The sequence below is a fragment of the Crinia signifera genome, chromosome 2, assembly GCF_055691185.1.
Source record: "Crinia signifera chromosome 2, ASM5569118v1, whole genome shotgun sequence".
NCBI lineage: Eukaryota > Metazoa > Chordata > Amphibia > Anura > Myobatrachidae > Crinia > Crinia signifera.
In genome coordinates this window covers 82,994,514-83,016,153 of record NC_139218.1, presented here as the reverse complement: position 1 = coordinate 83,016,153, position 21,640 = coordinate 82,994,514, and the positions used below count along the sequence as shown (strand labels likewise).

Here is a 21,640-nt window from a genome sequence, read left to right as displayed (position 1 = left end):
GTGTACTGTATGTACAGTACATGCTGAATCTGACAAATCTCAGCCTTCTCTAGCTGTATTGGAAATTTCCTGAGCCGTAGAAAATCTGCCGCATGACCGCTGTTATATGCTTCACTATCTTGTTACCCTCTCTGAGAATTAAGTAATTTGTATTTAGTCTGTTTAAGTGATTTTAATAAAATAAGAGTTCTCACAACAAAATGAATAGTCCTTGTTTCAACATGTCACACTACTTACATGAGGAAAAAAAACAGCTGTTAAACAGGAGAAATACTTAGTATTATTAAGCCCCATACACACTAGAGGAGAAAGTAAAAGATATCTCTCAGAAGGGCCCTCTTAAGCGATAATTTTTACCATCTTCTCTAGTGTGTCCAATCATCATCATTAACGATGTGCTCTCCTGGCTCAAACCCTAGTTGACGCTTTCACAACGAGCCACGACTCAGGTTTACCTGGCTTTTTACAAGGCACGGTGTGAAAGGGGTTAAATTGTGTCAGAGTATCTATTACAAAACACAAAATGAGTTAGCAGTTGGATAACTGACAGCATAGAATAAGCTAGTGGCACAATGGGAAGAACAGAAAAGACTCACCATTCCCATTGGGATGCAGCGAGTACTCATTGGATACTAGTAAAGTTGTAGAGTTTGAATTACTTGTTGACTGAATAGAGTTGCTGGAACTGCTGGAAGCTCCTTGTTTTGATGTCTGTTTCTTTAGCTTATTGGTAGCGGTTTTACTCCAGTCTAAACACAAAGAGTGATACCATTTCAATTATAAAATAATATCAAAGGGAACTTAGAACTTTATGTCCCATTGCATGTTTGCGGTGTGGCCCAGTAGACGAATGAGTTGCTAAGTAACCCCCCAAAAATATAATTTGTCATGAACATTTTTTGTACAAGCATTGTAGCTCGTACACACTGTGATCCGTTCTAATTTGATATTTTGATACTCTAGCATCTGGCAGAAAAAGTTCACAATATTTTCATACTGTACATTCAAATTGACATTGGGATTTGAATTGCATCCGTCAACACAATACATTCTACGCAATAAATTATTTTATAATGTCCATTTAATGGACATTGGAAGATAAAGTGTTAAGAATTAAAAATAATTGTTGCTAATTATCTATGACTTGAATGATAGTGAAAAGATACAGAAAATGGCATAAGTCATCCCTTACAAAACTGCAAAGGCATACAAATTATTTTAAATGATATTTTTCACATAATTGCTTATAAGCTTCACACCAGCGTAGACAAAGTGAGTTTGGTACGCATACTTCACTTTGGCTCATCCTTGATTAAGATACACTTGCTTCATAGATACAGGGAAAAAAATCGAATCACATATTGTACACATTTTTAAAATATCTTTATTGTTTTGTATCCCCGGATCATTACGAACATTGACATCGGAAACGGGCAAAACGGTCCGGACCTTAATATCATCAAAAAGGGACATTATCAACAAAGGAGGACCATATCCTATTGTATTTCTAAGTATCTTGCACCTAACTGTATATCAGCTTCACAATTCTTTTTGTCTGTATGGTAATTTAAGTGTTGGTGACACTTACGGGAGTTGTAACATAAGGGCGGCATAGCGCCATATATTATTCTGTCATTTCCATTTGTCTAGTTCTCATATTCTAATTCTGTTTCTCTGAATGCAACATTTTGATAAAACAGTAAAGTGAACGACTAAATACGGGAAAAAAAAAATCACCTGTAATACGTATGTAACACTTCCCATAAGCTATGTGTACTTTGTACTAAATGTTTTATATGACATTATATGACCTAATTTGAGCAAGCCAAATATGAATTGTGTGCCTCTGGCTATGTGGATCAGATGTTCTTATTTGGACGCTGACTCAGACTTGCCTGCATATACATAAAAACTGCATGGTGAGGGAAGTCCTGCAGATAAACAAGACATTTACTGCAACCTCAGCCTCAGCATGAGCATCTCACTGACAGCGTGTGAGCTCATGCTGAGCCTACTGTCAGCACAGCACATGCTGTTGGTGTGTGCTGCTGCTGAGTTTAGCATTTTTAGAGGTTTCTTTCACCCGTCGCTAAACATTTTGGGGGCGTGGCCTAAGTGCGGGAGGTGGCGACACCTCCCACACTTAGGCCATGCCCCCAAAATTTTACCGGGGCCCGGCATTCCTCTTGGCTGCCCTGTGTATGTATGACACCATTATGCTTGAAAGGGACTTACTGATCTTGAATCAATTTTGATAATGATTTATTTTCCTGAACATTGAGTGTGGTTGGGCAATTTGGTTGTAAACTGTCTAGATCAGGGATTGTCAGGACCCCAAACAGTTCATGTTTTCCAGGTCAGCTGTAGATCTTTAAAGTGTGACAGATGGCTATACACCCCTGCACCTGCTGGGTGACCTGGAAAAGTTACACTGTTTGGGGTTCTGATGATCGGGGTTGAGAACCACTGGTCTAGTGTGTCCAAACTATCACACAAAAGGGAAGATACAGTAAGGGATTGCTAAATCTAAAAACTAAAACTTTCATTTTCTGTTAATGTAAATAATAGACACAAGAGAGCACATGTATGCAGTCAGAATGGGACTAATGTCACCTACGAGTAATGTTATCAGTAAAGCAGCTAAGAACAAAAAAAACAATAAACAATATTTGGAAATCAAATCCTACAATCTAGATATACACAGTAGCTAATTTAGTTTTGTAATAACTTTACCTGAGTTTTCGGCCAGTCTGAATTTCCCACAGCACAGATAGCGCCTCCACTGCTTGCGGACATTCTCCTTTGCCACACAGTAGAATAAAAATATAAAGAAACCTGGGATAAAGAGAGACAAACCCTTCAGAAAATATCAACTTCTATGTTACAGTACATAATCCTGCGCTGCGCATACGCCAGTCCTGGCACCTGTCATCTACACTCTGTGCTGCCCAGCAGTGCTGCAGAGATAAAGCGCAGTGGCAGGTATGGTCAGCGATAGCCACCCTTCTACATGCAGGTAGGAGCCGCCGCTGATTATGTGCATATATTATGACTAGATATATTATAAATTAACTTTGTGTTGTTTAGTTACAGTGACTTTGGAGACTGGAACACAGTGGGCAGATGCCAGACCTGCCTGCACCATGGACACGTAAGATTGATGCTGACCAGGTGCCCCGGCACTTACCTGACCAATGAGAGCAGAACTGAATGTCAAGACTTGTCGGATCGTCCAGACGGGAAATTGGGGGAGGCATTTGATGAAGTTATGATGATAGATATCTAAATTTAGATCTACTTTTGCTTAACCTTATCATGTCAGTAAATAACCTTATCATGTTAGTAAAGGCTTAAGGTAAAATTTTACAGATTCATTTATTGCCTATAGCAGGACAGGCCAACCGGTGGCTCTCCAGATGTTTTGAAACTACAAATCCCAGCATGCCTTAACACTCCCTTATAGCAAAACTGTGGCAAGGCATGATGGGATTTGAAGTTTGACAACTTCTGGAGAGCCACAGGTTGGCCAGGCCTGGCCTATAGTGTTTAAGTGTTTGCTGACTATTGTACATGTCAGTAATACTGTCAGTAGTTACAGCACACTGCAATGTTTAGTGCAGCGGTTCCCAAACTTTCTTGAATCGGGTATGTATTGTTAGAATGACATACCCTTGAATCATTGTGCCCTAGTGTCAGCATTTTTTTCATGGCACCCTAGGATAAAAATTTATAATTGATATATTGGGGTGTGTGGCTTAGCTGCCATATTAGGAGCATACCTCCCAACATTACCCATACCAGGAGGGACAAAATTCTCTGTTCCTGGACTTCCTTACCAGTGGCAGATACAGAGCTTGGGCAGCAATGCAGTCCAAAATTCAAATAGGGGAGCCACACCAACTGCCAGTAAGTCCCACTTGGTGATGCTTGGCAGTGTTTGGGTGAAAATTGGTGTGGCTTCTTCCCTATTTTTGGACTGTGTTGCAGCCCCACCTTAGCAACGGATGGTCCCACTCTTGGTCCCATCCCCAGTGAGTCATGCAGCAGTGGTTTACGTGGATTAGACTGTGCTCCTCACCTACAGCCTATTAGTGCCCACTTACCTCTCACCACTTAGCAGGATACATGCAAACTCTGTGCAGCTCTTTTGTGGGGACTGTGCAGGGGCTGATTGGGAAATTAAAAGCGGCCCTGGAAAAATGGCCTCACTAGGGTGACACAAAATTAAAGGTGGAACTGTGGCATTATTGTGGCATAACTTGGAGGACTTTCTCCATTGGCATACTACTGCCATATAGTGTTCATACATAATTTACCACATGGCGAAGGACCAAATTTTTACAGAAGCTCAGCTATCTCCTTCAAGGGATTCAAGCTTCTTATTTTTCAAATCCTTTCATCCATCTCACTGATAAGATGATGAGAAATTAAAGATATCACTAATGCCCCTCCAAAATCCCGGGTTTTTTTTGCACATGAACATGCATATTCCCAGGATGTCTGAAAGGCACCAAACCAGGAACGTGATGCAATGCGACCTGGGAATCAGTTTAATTTGGTCAGGAAGGGCCACCAGATGCCTGTTGATGACATCATCAGTGGCAGCCAGAGATGACACTGCCTTAAAAACACTGCCCCCCCCCCCCCCCCCCCCAAAAAAAAAAAAAGATTTGGACTAACCTTGTAATGTGTTGAATATAGTGAACAGGTACATAATGGCCACTTTTCCTGGTCCAAAGGAGAAGAATCCCAGGCCCCATGTTATGCCCAGCAGGAATGTGATGCCAGCCACACTGCGCATGTCTTGGAGTGTGGTTTTCCTCTGGTAGCCCAGCTGCTTCTGCTTCTTGATACGACACAGCTGTATGAGAACCACCACGAACATGCTGACATTCAGCAGGAATATTATGCCAAAGTACCCAACTATTGTGATCCAGAATATGATGTCGTCCATCCAACAGCTGTAGTGAGAGAAAAGGATGAAGATGAGCAGACAGATTATTTATTTATTTAAAAAAAACTGTATGAGTTTGTAAGGCAGAAACGGCTTCAAGAACTGTTGGAGACCACCATGCAACTGCATAATTAGGGCAAGAATAAATCAGCTGAGGAGGTGAACATAACGAGTTAACTTTATTAAGGCCCACACACAGACACTAATACACAGAACATAAACACACACATTATATTTTCACATAATAACAAGGATCGCATATCATATTTTCTTTCTTCTCTCTTCCCTTTCTCTCTTCTTCCCTTCCCCCTTTCTTGTACTTCACTTATCACTATACGCATCATCAACATATATACACATAAATAACACATAACACATTACCTAGACCAGGCGATTGGTCTACTTGTTTAGCTGAATTAAGTAAACCACCAGAAGGTTATGTGGGCGGTTTTGGAATCTTATATGCTTGTCTTATGAGGTGAGTTTTCAGGGAACACTTAAAAGTTTGAAGATTAGATGAGTAGGTGCATTCTGAAGATAGCCCAGCAATTGTGAAAGGGAACAAATAATGCAAGAGGATGAGGGACATAGGTCTTGTGAAGAGGTTGGGTTGGGATATATTTTGAGATAAGCAAAGAGATGTATGCTGGTGTAGTTTGGGTTATGGCCTCGTGTGTAAGTAAAAGTATTTTATATTGAATATGGTAGAGTACAGGTAACCAATGGAGAAACTGACAGAACTGGTTTGCACAATGAATGTCTAGTGAGGACGATTAGCCTCGCAGTTGCATTCAGGATGCATTGTAGTGCGAAGAGTCTGTATTGGGGAAGACCAGTAAGGAGGCTATTGCAATAATCAAGCGGGAGGTGATGAGAGCATGGGTTAGAGCTTTAGCAGTGTCTTGTGTATGGTATGTCGTAATTTGGATATATTTTTTAGATGCATGTAGTATGATTTTGGGACAGATTGAATTTAAGGAACAAAAGACAGTTCAGAATCAAGGATTACAGGTAGGCAGTGAGCTTGGGGGTAGGATTGATTCTTGTGTTCTCAACAGTGATAGAGATATCAGGTTGGTAACTACTATTGGACGGTGGAAAAATTGCTCTGTTTTAGAAATATTAGGTTTGAGGTGGCGAGATGACATCCAAGATGAAATGGCAGAGAGGCAATCAGTGACCAATACAGATGGTGACTAGGTAGTCTGGGTAGGATAGGTAGATTTGACTATCATCCACCTACAGATGATACTGAAATCAAATGAGCTGATTAGCTTTCCAAGAGATGTGGTATAGATTGAGAAAAGAAGAGGACCCAAGGCTGAACCCTGATTTACTGCAACTGATAAAGGTCGCGAAGAGTAGGTGGAATCAGAGAAGGGAACATTGAAAAAAAAAACAATTAAATAGGTAGGATGAGAAGCAAGAAACTAGAGAGAAGAAGAAGAGAGTGGTCAACTGTGTGAAAAGCAGAAGAGAGAGATCTAGAGGAATAAGAAGTGATTAACGGCCTTTAGACTTTGCAGGGAGCAGATCATTTACTACTTTTGTCTCGGTGGAGTGTTGGGAAAGTAAGCCTGACCATATATATACACAGTATAGTACACTATAATGTTTTGTCCCCTTTTCCACTTGCAAGCTGAGTCACAACGATTTTGTTCCCGGGTTCGACCCAACTTGCAAACCCTTTCCCAGTGGTGCCCCAACCCCATATAAAGCTGGGCGGGTGATGTCATCGGGAGGCGGGGGCGGGGCGGTGCTGGGAGATGAAAGCATCTCCCAACGGCGGCTGTTACATTGCAGTGAACGGACCCGGGTCGCATTGACCCAGGTTACCCGTTTCCACTGCCCCTGGACCTGGGAGCATCTCAGGTCCAACCCAGGTAACTACCCAGTTGGAGTGGATTTTGCATTTCCACTAGCAAAAAAAGTCGATATGCAAGGAAAAGGGGTGTAAGCTGTACTTTGTGATTGAACAGGACACTCAGATCCTACATGTGTCTACGGAAGCCAAATGGCATTACAAATTACATAAAGGTGAAAATATGTGACTTTTCACAGGAGAAACAAAAAATTAGGAGACATGCCAACACAGGTAAGAAAAGCAAGAGGTCATTGTACACTATGCATGCTGGGAATTGCAGACATGTGTCTTATACTGTATTAGATTTCAACTAGCATTCTGTTAAATGTTCCATATTTGCATCAATACTCATTTTCATAAGAGTAAAACATGATTCTCTGTACTTACAAATAATCTGCTGATCCATTTGGATATGTCCCGCTTACTTTCAGGTTATACAAGTCTTTATTGACTGCCAGTATCACTGCCACTACTACAGCAGGAGCTCCTGAGCATTAGACAAAGAACAGTCATTGTAAGATGTAAACGAAACATACAACATATAAAATAAATAAGTAGGGGTATTGTAAAACATTGTGGTATTAGACGGTTTCTGCCTAGCAAAATTTATTCAGAGGTTCATCGACAGGAAACGTGGAAAGCAAGAACCACAATAGAGTAATACCTTTTCAATTCAATTCACCAAGTGGGATAGAGAAAATTAATGGATGGTGACCCAAAATATTTCACCCACCAAGAGGGGATTTAAAGCACATTCAGTACACCCGTTACACAGCGTTCCTGCAGCGCCATATACTATATAGTGGATGGAACTTACTGAAAACTTGTAAAATACATGGGGGACTCGGTATGGATAACTAGGTCAATTATATTCACTTGGGTGACCTAATATGGTTGACATGGCATACAGATGTGTCAACATAAATCTAGCCTCCTTGCACGTTCAACAGCCCTTCTAGTGTTAATAAACATGCCTCATTTTGTGCAACTTTATCCATTTAAAATGTGTCTTATGCTGCTTTCACACCGCAAAACCTGCTTTAGACCAGGTATTTAAAATGTTTTTTACGTCAGAGGAAGTTTACCCCCTTTCACACCGCATCTAAATACCTGGTCTAAAGTTTGCGGTGTGAAAGCGATTGTGAAAACGTCTCACACTGCTCCCCTGTGCACTGTGGCTGGTCCAGGGAGAGGCAGCAAAACAGCGCGGTATGCACACGACGGGTTAGGGGGGGGGGGGAAGAGAGGCTGCCTGGGGGTCCCAGCGCAGGGGTCCCTACAGTGTATGTTATATCAGTGGCGGGGTACCTGCAGCGTATGGGAACTAGTAGCTGCAGGGACCCCGCCACTGATATAACATACCGGCTTACTCAAAGTAGAGATTAGGTTGACATGGAATTGGTGGACACAAAATGTAGTTTTTTAATAGGTGCCATTTACCATTTTGAGCCAGATGCAACCACAATTAGTGTACTGCTTCCCTCGCCATGTTTTTGGCAAGGTACCATGCTCCGCTACCACTTGGCACATGCAACTATTCCAATCGTAGTCCATGTGGATGGTAAAGGATTACTTTTTTTTTGGAGGGGGGGGGGGGGGGACCTTGTGTCACCCATATGAACCTGTCAACCTTTTGACTATGGAAGCATAAAATAAAAATACAGTGCAAAGAATACATACCCCAACCAATGATGCAGAACTTTAACATGTATTTCCGTACATAAGTATTGAAGACTTTTACAAGAGAGAGATACATGTGGAAAGCTTCGAGACCCATCCAAGTCATTGAAACCAAGACAAAGTAGTGTAGGAATGCAGCAACAGAGATACAGAGTCCGGGGATGTTACTGTACAGCGCAATCCAGGGGTCCAGAAGGAACGTGAGGTTTAGGCAAACCAGTGCCGCACAAAGCTGAATGAGGATTTTAGATGGGTAATCCCTGCGTATTTTCCTTGAAAAACAAATAAATATCTATATTTATAAACATACAATAAATGATCTAAGGGTGTGTACACATGGTGCGATTCTGACTCATGGCTGATTTTGACTACACAATTTTAAATATGCGGTTTTGACTATGTTAATTTACTGACTATATGCTATTTGGCCTATGGCACATAGACATAGTCAAAATTGTCTTGCCTGCACAGTCTATCTCTACTTGCGATACCAACCTCACAGTGCCATGCATCAGTATAGCATGCAGGGTTAACAATTGCAATGTGCACTTTTGGCTAACTTACTTTACGGTTCTGGCTATCTAGTCAACATCGTAAGCACGCAGCTTTATATTTAAAAAAAAAAAAGTAAACATTCTAGTAATTTAAGATGTGCTAGTAAAGTAATGTTTACACCCTAGTGTCAGGGCTGGCTCTACCACTAGGCAGCTTTAGGCAGCTGCCTAGGGCGTCAGGATCTAGGGGGGCGCCACCAAGTCTGCCTATCAAAAAATCAATGATGTCTGTGACAATCCTTGTTGTACTTAATGCAGGTGGTTGCTGTGGAACCTATAAGACCTCATCTCCATACTTTCTCTTGAGGCATACTTCCCTACATTACTGCAGTCTCTTCCTTTACTCTGTTATGAGTGGCAAAGGGGAGGGTGCTGGGGGCCTCCACTCCAGGGAAAGCAGGGGTCTTACCCACCTTCCTGGGGGGCTGGGTGGACCACTAAAATTTTGGAGGCTACCTGCCATTCCAGAATGTTAGACAAGTATGCATTGAGGGGTTGGAAAATGGTTATTGGTGGCAGTATTGGGGGGGGGGGGGGGCAGTAGGTTGAGGTTTTGCCTAGGGTGCTTAGAAGCCTTACACCGGCCCTGCCTAGTGTAGTTGTAAGTCTGGTTAACTAAATACCCCTTTCACACTGCACTTGTAAAACGGTATATTGCCATTTTTTCACATTTCAACACGTTTAAGGCTGCAGTGGGAAAGTGCCAGAGTTGATTTACCGGTTAAAGATAACCGGTATTTCAAAACGTTTAAAAAGCAGAGTCCTACACATTTCAGAGCCGTTTTTTATGCAGTGAGAATGGCTCTGAAACGGTATTTAGCAAAAAATCAACAGATTACAGACCTGTGATAGGCTGTCCCCTGCATTCTGCCTTGAGACGTGTTGAGGGGATTAAAACGGGTTGACTGATGTGAATGGTATTTAAAGCGGTAATCTACTGCAATGTCAAGGCTCAGACCCGTTTTAAATACCGTTTTTTAAATAGTTTAAGCAGTGTGAAAGTGGTATAAGTATTAAAGTAACTGGCATTTATACATTTAGACAATCATAAAACAAACTTATTGGCTAGACAGATTTGCAGACATACTCGAAGGCTATGTAGGTTACAAGAGTCACGGAGAGGAATATCGAAGAAAGTCCACATCCGATATAAGTGATAAAGGTCAGAATCAACGTGTCTTGAGGACTAATTGGAGTATTAGGAGTCACATCCTAAAAAGATTTAAAAATGCAACAATTAAAACAAGCAATATTTAATCAATCACTTATGTTATGTCATGTACATTTGTTTTTCAAAGACTAAAACATCCTGAGTGCATCCTTAGTCTTTTGCTTTGCTCAAGATCAGCTAAGAAATGACAATGAAGATTCGGTACATGCGTAGTTGCAGATCGCACGCAAATCGCATGCAATGCGATGCAGTGCGATCCCAGTGCCGCCGTGAAACTACACAAGTACCGAAGATTCTACAGTAGTGACACTGCCTGCCTGCTGCATACAGTAGATGCTGGGTCCATTGTGACCAGCCCCTGTAGGTTTGTGTGGCCTAGTGCTCATTGTGACTTCTATCCTTCCCATTGATTAACCAATAATTTCAAGTAGACAGAAGTAAAAGCTAACCTTCAAAAAATAGTCATTGTTTTGTTTTCCAGTTGAACATTAGGAAATTAATCTAATTTAACCTTTTGAGCGCCAAGTGAATTTGTCAAAATTGTTATACATCATAATGACCTGTCATGTTTACATTATATAGGAAATATAATCTTTTTTAAAACATTTTTTATTTGAATTTATAGAACAAATGTGAGCGACGTTGGGATTTTTAGCTGATATTTTGCATATCTCTCACAGAAATGTTGTCACTCAAGGGTTAAATTGTCATTCATTCTAATTAGACTAGAACAACTTACTTTGCACTGATGTGTTCAAATGAGACTGAAGGTATTTTGGCTCAATATAGGATCACCATATGTATATTTAATACACTTATAAACAACAAAAAATTATATCTATCTTTTACCAGTATCGATATTTCCAGACATGCAGATTTGCATAGGTAAAAGAGTTCATGCATGTGCAATGACAATGGAGACACTGGAGAGTAATGGTGTGTACACATGGTGTGTGCGTGTACATGTGGTAGGGCATATAGATTGTAAGCTCCACTGGGGCAGGGACTGATGTGAATAGTCAAATATTCTCTGTAAAGCGCTGCGGAATCTGTGTGCGCTATATAAGAAACTGCTAATAAATAAATAATGGTGATATTTGGCATGAGTGTTTGACTATATAGCCAAAATCGCATCGGGATCGCATGCAGATCGCACAGGTTTTTTATTTTGCGATCCCGATGTAGGCTCCCGCACAGCCCAAATCGAAGCCAGATAGACAGGGCTGCATTTACTATAGAGTACAGATCTGCAGTATATAGTCAAGATCGCATGAATGTTGGGTGGCTTGCCGTGCGATTTGATCGCATCGGGATCGAATAGCACGGCCGTCGACCATGTATACACATCATTACGGTAAGAAGATCTTCATTCTGCAAAGATCCTAGCGATACATCACGTCCCCATGATCATTTTAAATTAGTAAATAATAATAATTATGATGTATAGGACATGCAGAATGATTGTCCCTGAAAGATTCATCTATGTTGTTCATCCCTGCTTACCGTATTTGCACATTGTATGAAGAGACTTTTCCCATGTATTGATATGTTAATATTAATCAAAGCAGGGGATACAGAGATATAATGCCCTCTCTTATGTTCTTGAACACAGTATATGCATAGATCTTTCTTACCATCAATATGGCGAAGCTGGTCAAATGATTGCATTTACAGATGGTTTCATTTTTATCTTGTGTCGTACTGGCTACCGTACAACCATCTGACGCCCAACCACCGCTACCGTCTGTAAAAAAAATAAATACAGTTATCTGTGAAAATCTAATTCCTAACCATTTAGTTAGCAATACAGATGTGTCCCCATCCCTACCCTGAATACACCATGCAGCACAAGACGCCTGGTACAAAGTAACCATTAGGGAAGTGAACATTGGTGTATTCTCGTGGAGGGGTCAGGGCAGGTGACAGCAGGCTCTTAATGTCTGGGCATGTTGGCACTTGTGGTCTGACAAGTGCCTTCAGGAGTACTGGGGCCTCTAGACTATATAAATAATTCCATCACTATTACCTCCCTTTTTTAAGACCATTTTACAGTAATGAATACTACACAGATTACAGAGATATGTGCAGTGCTTCACCTCTGCAGCAGATTGGTAGCAGGTTTGCCTTCCAGATATTCTGCAACACAGGAGTTTAAAATCTGGTGGGTATCAAACCTGGCTTTTAAATGACAACTGGCTTGGTCCTCCACTGACCAACATGTAATACCTTCTGAAGCCCACCCTCACTTCCAAACTGGCTGTTGCAGAAATGCCAACATCTTGACGAGATTTGAAAATAATCTCAATTATGTTATTCTAGAATTTCATGGAATTGAACACTCTAAGACACACTGGGGCAGATTTAGCTACAAGTTATAATCTTGTTACCATTGTTATGAACGATAAATGGTGCTCCAGTCAATCAACTCATGTCATATGTTTAAAAAATGATAGTTGGGAGCTGATTGGCTGAAGTACAATTTCTCATTCAAAATGACTGATAAGAATATAATGTATTGTTAAATCGACCCCATTGTTTCCATTTCAAAGTCGTTTAAAGTGATTTGCTTACTGTTTTTAGTGAAGTCCCAAAACACACACTGCAGCACAGAGTTCTGAAATAAAAATCGCAATATTGTAATTTCTTTCAGTTTAATACTTATTTACTGATCTTGCTTAATACACATTCTTACAAATGTCCTTCTTTTTAAAAAAGGAATACTGCTGAGAGTGGTTAACATTAAATGCTTGCACTGTGATCAGGCTCTGCAGGCAGTGTTGGCATATTACTATTCTCAAATAAAAACAAATTCAAAATATACATACACAGTGGCTTGAAAAAGTATTCAACCCCTTACAAAGTCTTCATTACAGATGATATACAAATGTTCAAGTACAACCAGTAGGTTCATAAAGTACATTTTCAAATTCATGTTGTATAATTTACCTGCATCAGTAATTACACCCTAATGACTAGCACTTGGTTGAATCCACTTTTTCTCATAAAAAAGCTTTAAATTAATCCAGGCTAATGCCGTTTGGGAGAGACTTCTCTGCATTATACCTTGCAGATATGCTCCAGTTTGGTTGGATGATGCTGGACTGCAATTTTCACACTGTACCACAGATTTCCAATTGGATTGGCACCAGGCTGACTCGACATCTACTTGTTCTTGGCCGTATGCTTGAGATCATTGTATTTCTCCCAAACTTTAGTTTCTAGACTGAAGCGGGTTGTCTTCAGTATCTTTTTATTTTTTGTTTTTGTTTTTTTACACCATCCATTGGTCATTCTTTTTTATTAAGCATCCCCACAAGATACTGCCATGGTATGGGAATGCTTTAATGTACTGGCCTCCCAAAGTAGAAGGTGTGCTGCCGTAGCACTCCAATTGGACCCTATAGTGCAGTGTTTTCAACCACTGTGCGGTGGCACACCAGTGTGCCTTGAGCTGTTCTCAAGTGTGCACCCAGATCTAGAGATGACCAGTTTACAGCCACCACCAGTTCAACTGTTTACTGGTCTCTTCTTTTCATGTAAAGGGCCAAAGTATTTTATTTGTGTTACCTGTGGGGACCAGTGCGATTGTTTTTTTATATGGGGCTAATAGGTTGTTTTTTTTTCCTGTGGGAGCCAATGTGTTTTGCCCTATGGAGAACTGATGTTGTGCCTTGGCAATTTTCAAATTTTATTTAGTGTGCCGCAAGGTAAAAAGGTTGAAAATCACTGCTATAGTGCATTGGCACAAACAGTATGTGTGCAGGCACTGCAGGCAGAGGTTACAGCCCCTACATGCACCACTATTTTACAAGTACACCTATTTAAGAAAAATCCATGTACCACCAATATAACTGCTTACGTGAGCATACAGAAAACATACTTACGGAGGCATTGGTGGGGAAAGTCTTTAGTGTCACAGTTACATTGTCCATTAAATTAGTTACTGTAAGGTTCGCCACACTTGATGATATCACTTTGCTCACCAACAACTGATTAGTTGTGAGGGATGTGTCCTGAAACATGTGAGAACAGAGTATAGGCAAAACATTACACAGATATCTCAAAGCAAATAATAAAATCCGTAATTTATTTGGTGTCCCTATAATAGATATGTTAAGGGAAAGTGATGGAAGTGGAGATGCATTTTTCCGAGACACATTTCAGACTTACCATGAAAAAAGAAGTCTTTTCAAAGTAGTTAAACTGGATTCTAGAAGCAATATCTTTGTCAATAGGGGACAAGTCATTCAGTAACGATGCAGGGAGATGAATGGATCCATCACTGTTCAGTGTTGGCTGAGAACCCATTGAAACCTTTAAAACAAAAAAATATATTGATGCTATGCAACAAAATGGAACACCACGTTTCATGCTTAGGTTTTAAACCCTGTTAAAGTCACTGTTGTGCTTGCTCTAAACACATGCAAGCTTTATGCACTTTACACATTTGCCTAGCGTGGCAGCCATATCTGGTTATTTAGCTGATTTGTATACCTTAGAGCAGTTGTTCCCAAACTCTGGGTTAAGTCAGCACGGATCGCTAAATAGAGGATTTACAATTCGAGAGATTATGGAATGACTGCGGAGGAGTTCCTTACACATTGCGCATGAGCGAGGGGTATTGGCATCAGAAAATGTGGATGGATCGTAAATGCAATCCCCTGGCAGTTTGCCTGATGGGAAGTCAGCATTTAGGGTTGAAATGCAGGCGCGCCCAGCCGTTTTTTTGAGGAGGGTTCGAGACATCAGCCTGTCTCAGTTACAGACTAGTGTAAGTCTCAGAGCTACTCACGTCTGCACAGACATCAAAAACTGTTTGATGATTTGGAAATTGCATATGGATTTGCGAATGGATCGCGATTGGCGATGCATTTGCAATCCTATAGCAATTTAGCAAGGGGTGTTTTCTCTTCCTGTCTGGGTGGCGGCTTGCTCCATGCAGTCAAATGCAAATTCTCACATTTGCAAGCCATATAGTACGTTCCTTACACTTGCCACATTTGCATATATCTACCCATACCTGTCTACAACTCCTCTCCAGGAGAAAGGGGGGCATGGCGAGGCTACGTGTCGGGTGGGTGGGAAGATGCTGATGTCAACAAGCCCTGCCCCCATGATAGTCAGTCACGTTAATTCGTGGGTCTGCAGATTGGGGGAGGGGCTGAAATTATACGATTTGCGTCATTTTAGCCCCTCCCCCTCGCGGACATGCGAAATTCAAGATTTTATACAGCGGAGAAGGGGGAGTGGGGGCTTCGGCTGTGAGTCAGGAGACTTGCCCTCCTTCCCGAGGGGCCTGAAGGGGGAAACGATTTGCAGGACCCTCCCAGCCATTCCGGGAGGGTAGGCAAGTATGTATCTACCATATTCACGACATATGAGTTTTTACTCCAACTATTATATGGATAAAGCACAATGCTTTAAATAAGTTTTTTAAATATGCTATTTTTTTACATTAAATATATATTGCCCCTCTATAGTATTACTGTTTGGAGGAATGTCCCTCAACACCACAGATCGCGGAGCCTGATGTGGACATCACACAAGTCAAGGAAACCGGAAGCGACATGCATTCCACATTCCTGGAATGTACAGTATGGTCACTTCCTGTTGGAAAATACATGGCGAAACATTCCCGCTCATAGTGAGGGGAATAAAAGCACAACAGCGGTGTCTTACACACTGGGGGAGCTGTGGAAAGATAGCACATGCAGATTACTTGCTGCAATGTGGTTTTAGGTTTTCAGGATGCGGAAACCAGAAATGGTATGCGTTCCCCAGCTCTGGAAGCATGACAACCTCGGTTCTCGAAGCACCATTTTTACTGTAAAATATAGATGTTTATTTATTTTTTTGGATTAAAGATTAAATACATATATGCTTCTCATGATGTAAGACATATTTTTACATGTTGTTACTATACAGAAGCACCTTATTTGACACCACCCCAATCAAAGAAGGAGGAGAAGTGGGTGTGTCAATGATTATCACTATAATGGACTCCACTCCTGCACACCCTAAAGCTTTGAAAAAGCCAAAATGCATTGGTGCTGCAGGGGGGCGTGTAAAGGTTAGCATTACTACCTACTGTGCGGAGTTTGTATATTCTCCTCGTGTTTCCTCTGGAAACTCTGGTTCCCCCCCCCCCCCCCACACACACACTCCAAAAATATACTGGTACAGGTTGAGTATCCCGTATCCGAGTATCCGTTATCCGAATTATTCCGAAAACCATACATTCCAGAAAGTGAAAAAAAAATATTTTTTTTTGCTAAAAACTCACTGGGGACATTTGTAACAGCACTACTGGTGACATGATATGTAACTGGTACTATATATGTGCAAGACAATGATTGCTTGGCATTCAAATTCAATATCTGAGATAGTACACAAATTTTGTTTCATGTTTTGAAACCTTGTTTTTTGAACAAATAAAATATATTTGTGTGTATTTTATGTGGTAATAAAATATTTGTGTGTATTTTATGTGTTTATACAGCATACATGCAAGATACTTCAAAATACATAATTGAAATATTAAAATATTCCGAAATACGGAATAATCCGTTATCCAAAATTCTCCTGGTCCCGAGCATTTTGGATACGGGATACTCAACCTGTAGGTTAATTGACTCCCAACAAAAATGAACCCTAGAATGTGTGTACATGTACATGTGGTAGGGAATATAGATTTTAAGCTCCACTGGGCATGGACTGATGTGAATGGTCAAATATTCTCTGTAAAGCACTGGAGAATACATGTGCGCTATATAAAGAACTGTAAATAACAAATAATAATAATGATGATGTGGGAACCTGGACTGAGACTTTGCCCTATCTTACTGGGAAGGTGTTACCTGCTACTCCATTCTCCACATCATGAGTGAGTTCTAATGCCTTATGTTTAAGGTACTACAAATTTTATTGGAAAGTTATTGTTTTAATAAAAGTTGTTTGTATATGGTTTACACTGTGAGGGGTGTACTTGCATTTCTGTCTTTGAGGAATTGTGAAGAAAGAGAGGTTGTCTGCCATTGATAACATCATCCGAGTGAACCTGGCCTGGAAGATGCATTTTAAGGGTAAGGTCCCAGGTTTGCAATAAATGCTGGTTTACTAGTAGTAGTAGTAGTAGTACGTTTATTTATAAGGCGCCGCAAAGTGTCCGCAACGCCGTACATAGCAAACAAAAAAAACAAATTACAAGGTAACGTACAGGGTGTGTTGAAAAATACAGTATAAATAGGGGTATAGCTGGTAGAACTAAAATCATCATCAGTTCAGAAGTAGTAACCACATACTATATAGTGGTTTACTATATTTATGGTGTCACAGGGCTCATGCTGTGTTTAATAGAATGTGTGTGCAAATCACAAGCATAGAATAATAACCAAAATAATACTTGTCCACCAAGTTATGGTCCACAGCACTGTCCACCAAGTTATATTATGGTGTGTGGGGGGGGGGGGGGGGGGGATTCAATTGTGTGCAAAAACATTAAAAATCCCACAGGATAATGAGACCCTTTTTTTTCTAGCATCTAATGAGCAAGACTTTTCTTTCCTAAAATCAATATTTTTAGAAAATATCACCACGACTTGCTCTGGCACCCTTGCGGTAAAGCACAGATATCATAAATCTCCGAGGAGAGTCCAAGTGTGTCCACTGTTGCAATGTCTAGGCCTGACCTTCCCAACACTGTGTGGGAATAGGAAGCTCCATCCACCATTTGCACGCCCTCTGCAAGTGCTGGTACGAGCACCGCCAGTCCAGTTGCTGACATTGAGATAGAGGATGTCACTATAGAAGTACACCAGGATGAGGAGGATATTGGTGTATCTGGCGCTGAGGAAGAAGTTTACTATGAGGCTTCTGATGGTGATGTGGTTTGATTGAATCAGGCACCAGTGGAGACAGTTGTTGGCTGTGGGATGAAAAAGCCCATTCTCATGCCTGGGCAAAAGACCAAATTATCCACCTCTTCGGAATGGAAATATTTCTATCCAAATCTGGAAAACAACTGTCTTGCCACAGGTAGCCCGTGTAAAAGGGTAATAAGTAGGAGTAAGTATTCTAACCACCTAGGAACATCTTCCCTTATACTGTAAGTCACCTTCAGCGCATTCATAAAAAGTAATTGTCAAGTTCAGAAACTTTGGATAAGAGCATAAGCAGTCCAGTGACGCCTAAATCCCTTTTTTCTGTTGTATCCAATCCACACTACCAACTCCCATATGTGTCCTCTGCAGGCAGGAGCAGTAAGAAGCATCCCCCTCACCAGCAAGAACTTGCAGGTTTGTCTTATATTCTTCAAAGGACTTATTCATAGGGAGTGTAATTAACAATTACCATCTATAATCCTATAAATAAATTAATCCTTTTGATTTCATGTCTTGAGTGTATTTTGTGGAAAAAGAAAGTAATAAGGAGAAGGGGGAAATAGTGGACTAATGCTTTTTTTAGGATTAATACAGTATATGGACAGTGTATATTTGATAACACCTGTGTGCAATTTCTGATAATCCTTCAAATGTAAAGTTGAAGAGAACTACCTGCAAACCAGATGAAGAGGCTACACCAAATGTGGTTCCAGTGAAAGAGCTGGCATTGACTTTATTCACTGCCAGGGCCAATTCTTGAGAGGTGAAATTTATGGATTGTCCTGGAAAGTTCAGATTTAAGCCAATTTTTTCCACTATCATAAGTAATCTGTGTATGAAAGAAATACATCATATATCAGTAGACTAGGAGGCAAGAGGATCAGGGGCACTATACCGAAAGAAAATTACATTTTAAACCACATGAGCTATAGATAGACTTCATTTTCTGGATAAACTAAGAGTACTAGAATTTCTAGAAACTGCTCGGAAGTTAGAACCAGCTCCAACACACATAAGCTTGCTCTTTTTTTGATTAACTTTGTATCCGTGGTTTAAGGCAGAGACGGCTATAGTAGGCATTTTGAAAATTGTTAAAATGCTATCAACGGCCATTAGAACTGATTTTATTAGCATAAGGGGGCAGATGGCTGAGTTACCTTTTGGAGACAGGTGCGAGAAGATTCTGAGAAACATTTAGAAATGTGCTCAAGATTCCAACCAATATATTTGCTGCATCTGGGGTCACCTCTCCGTCCAGCAGGTTTTCTAATTGCGAAACAATGTTCTGAACGGTGGATGCATTAAGATTACCCGAACTCAGAAGATCCAGCAATTTATTCAGGCTATCTATGTGAAGAAATGTGTAAACAACAATTAATTAAAACTGATATTTCAAACAATGAAATTTAATCTTTAACACTGTCTTTACAATAAAAAAAATTGTGAAAGGCCTAGGCCTTGTATTTATAGGTGATCCATATATTAAACACACTTTTGGCACCGACAGGCCACAAAATGGTCAATTGGACCACAGTAATTAGGTAGACATTCATTAGGCCGACCACTGTTGGTCAATAGGCAATAAGTTGACACATGAAAAAAATCGACATGGTCTAACTTTGCCATTGACAAAAGGTCGACACAAGCAAAAGGTCAAATTGTTAATGGTTGTCACATGAAAAGGTTGACATGAGTTTTAAATGATTGTTTTAAACTGACTTGTATTACATCTATTAATCCACAGACCATTATCTTGATAACTGCTGCATTCTAACACTTTGTATGAAGATTCAGAGAGGGAAATTTACTAAGGTGGCCCATCATGCCCGAACCCCTGTACGAACATGTACGAACGAGATCGGCCGTGATCAAGCTAAAATACAGCTGGAGAAACTGGAAAATTTAAGAAGCTGCTGAGATTCCAGTATTCGTATTTCCCGATGGTGAACTCATTTGGATTTGGCTGCTGAGTTTGCCTTGTCTTTGGATATTTCCTTACTAATAAGAAATAACCAAGTTCCGAAAATTATACAAACATCTGGTAATGAGGAATCTGCAGACGGAAATTATGATAAAGACGTTCTGAATGAAGAACTGAAAGACTGTGGCGAGTTGCGATGTGGAGGAGGAGCTAAAGATGGTGGTTCCGGGTACACTCCAGCTGGCAATGCTAAGACCGGCAGAGAATAGTGACCTGGATACATGACCAGAGAGGTCAGAAGTTGGTTGAAGATTCAGCCAGGATTCACAGAAAGCAATAAGTGGAAGGCTGAGCAGAGTAACAAGCTGAGACCACTTACACCTGAAGGCTCTGGGATGTGAAAGATACAGAATACTTTTTGTACTGACACCAGATATCCCAGGCAGGCCCTCCCTAAACCCTGAGGTCCCATGCCATTACATAGAAAAATAGAATTTGATGGCAGATAAGAACCAGTTGGCCCATCTAGTCAGCCCCTTTTTTAAACATGTTACCTCAAACCATATTCGATCTTTATCTCTTTGTAAGGATATCAATATGCCTATCCCAAGCATGTTTAAATTACTCTACTGTATTTAACTCTACCACCTCTGATGGGAGGCTATTCCACTTATCTACTACTCTTTCTGTGAAGTAATTTTCCTCAAATTTCCCATGAATCTTCCTCCCTCTAGTTTCAGTGCATGTCCTCATGTTCTGTTGCTCGTCTTATTGTGAAGAATGTCTCCCACCTGTACCTTGTGGTTAAAACCCTTGATATATTTGAAAGTTTCTATCATGCCCCCCCCTTTCCCTTCTCTGTTCTAAACTATACATATTAAGATCTTTTGGTCTTCCCTGGTACGTGGAGATATGACCTCCAGAACTCTACTCTAGATGAGGTCGTACCAATGACCTATACAGTGACATTATTACGTCTTTCTTTCTACTGCTGATTGCTCTCCCTATGCAAACAAGCATCTGACTTGCCTTCTTCATTGCTTTGTTACATTGCCTACCTGCCTTTAAGTCACCTGAAATAGTGACAGCGAGATCCCTAAGCTCCTCAGTAGTTTCCCTTATAGTGCCATTTATACTGAATTTGGATTTTTGAGACCCAAGTGCATGATTTAGCATTTTTTGGCATTCAACTGTAGTTGCCATGCTCTTGACCATTCCTCTAATCTACCTAGATCATCAATCTACCCTGTTGCATACCTTTTTGTCTTCTGCAAAAAGGCACATTTTACCCTTAATTCCATTTGCAATATCACCAATAAAGATATTAAAAAGCACTGGTTAAAGTACAGATCCCTGGGGTACTCCACTGGTAACCATTCCCTCCTGTGACTGCACTCCATTTAGTACAACTCTCAGTATTCTGTCCTGCAACCAAGATTTTATCCATTCAACCAACTTAGAATCCAATCCCATGCTTTCAAGTTTATTTAACAGTCTGCGATGTGGGACAGTGTCAAAAGCTTTACTAAAGTCTAGATAAACAACATCTACAGCCCCACCTTGATCTAATACTTTAGTCACCCAGTCAAAAAAGTCAATAAGATTTGTATGACATG

General features: G+C 40.6%; 1 protein-coding gene across 2 annotated transcripts in view; it reads right to left on the bottom strand.

Moving 5' to 3' along the window:
• The window catches only part of ADGRG2 (adhesion G protein-coupled receptor G2), a 145,021-nt gene that overhangs the window by 3,630 nt on the left and 119,751 nt on the right, over positions 1-21,640 (bottom strand). For both annotated transcript variants that reach the window (XM_083172497.1, XM_083172498.1), the window contains 12 exons: positions 19,261-19,450; positions 18,776-18,932; positions 14,394-14,537; positions 14,108-14,236; positions 12,795-12,837; positions 11,858-11,967; positions 10,140-10,264; positions 8,499-8,770; positions 7,206-7,305; positions 4,681-4,961; positions 2,734-2,835; positions 597-749 (listed from right to left, as the gene is read on the bottom strand). In XM_083172497.1, coding sequence (XP_083028623.1) covers positions 597-749; positions 2,734-2,835; positions 4,681-4,961; positions 7,206-7,305; positions 8,499-8,770; positions 10,140-10,264; positions 11,858-11,967; positions 12,795-12,837; positions 14,108-14,236; positions 14,394-14,537; positions 18,776-18,932; positions 19,261-19,450 — 1,806 coding nt within the window. The remainder of the gene's footprint in view (positions 1-596; positions 750-2,733; positions 2,836-4,680; positions 4,962-7,205; positions 7,306-8,498; positions 8,771-10,139; positions 10,265-11,857; positions 11,968-12,794; positions 12,838-14,107; positions 14,237-14,393; positions 14,538-18,775; positions 18,933-19,260; positions 19,451-21,640) is intronic.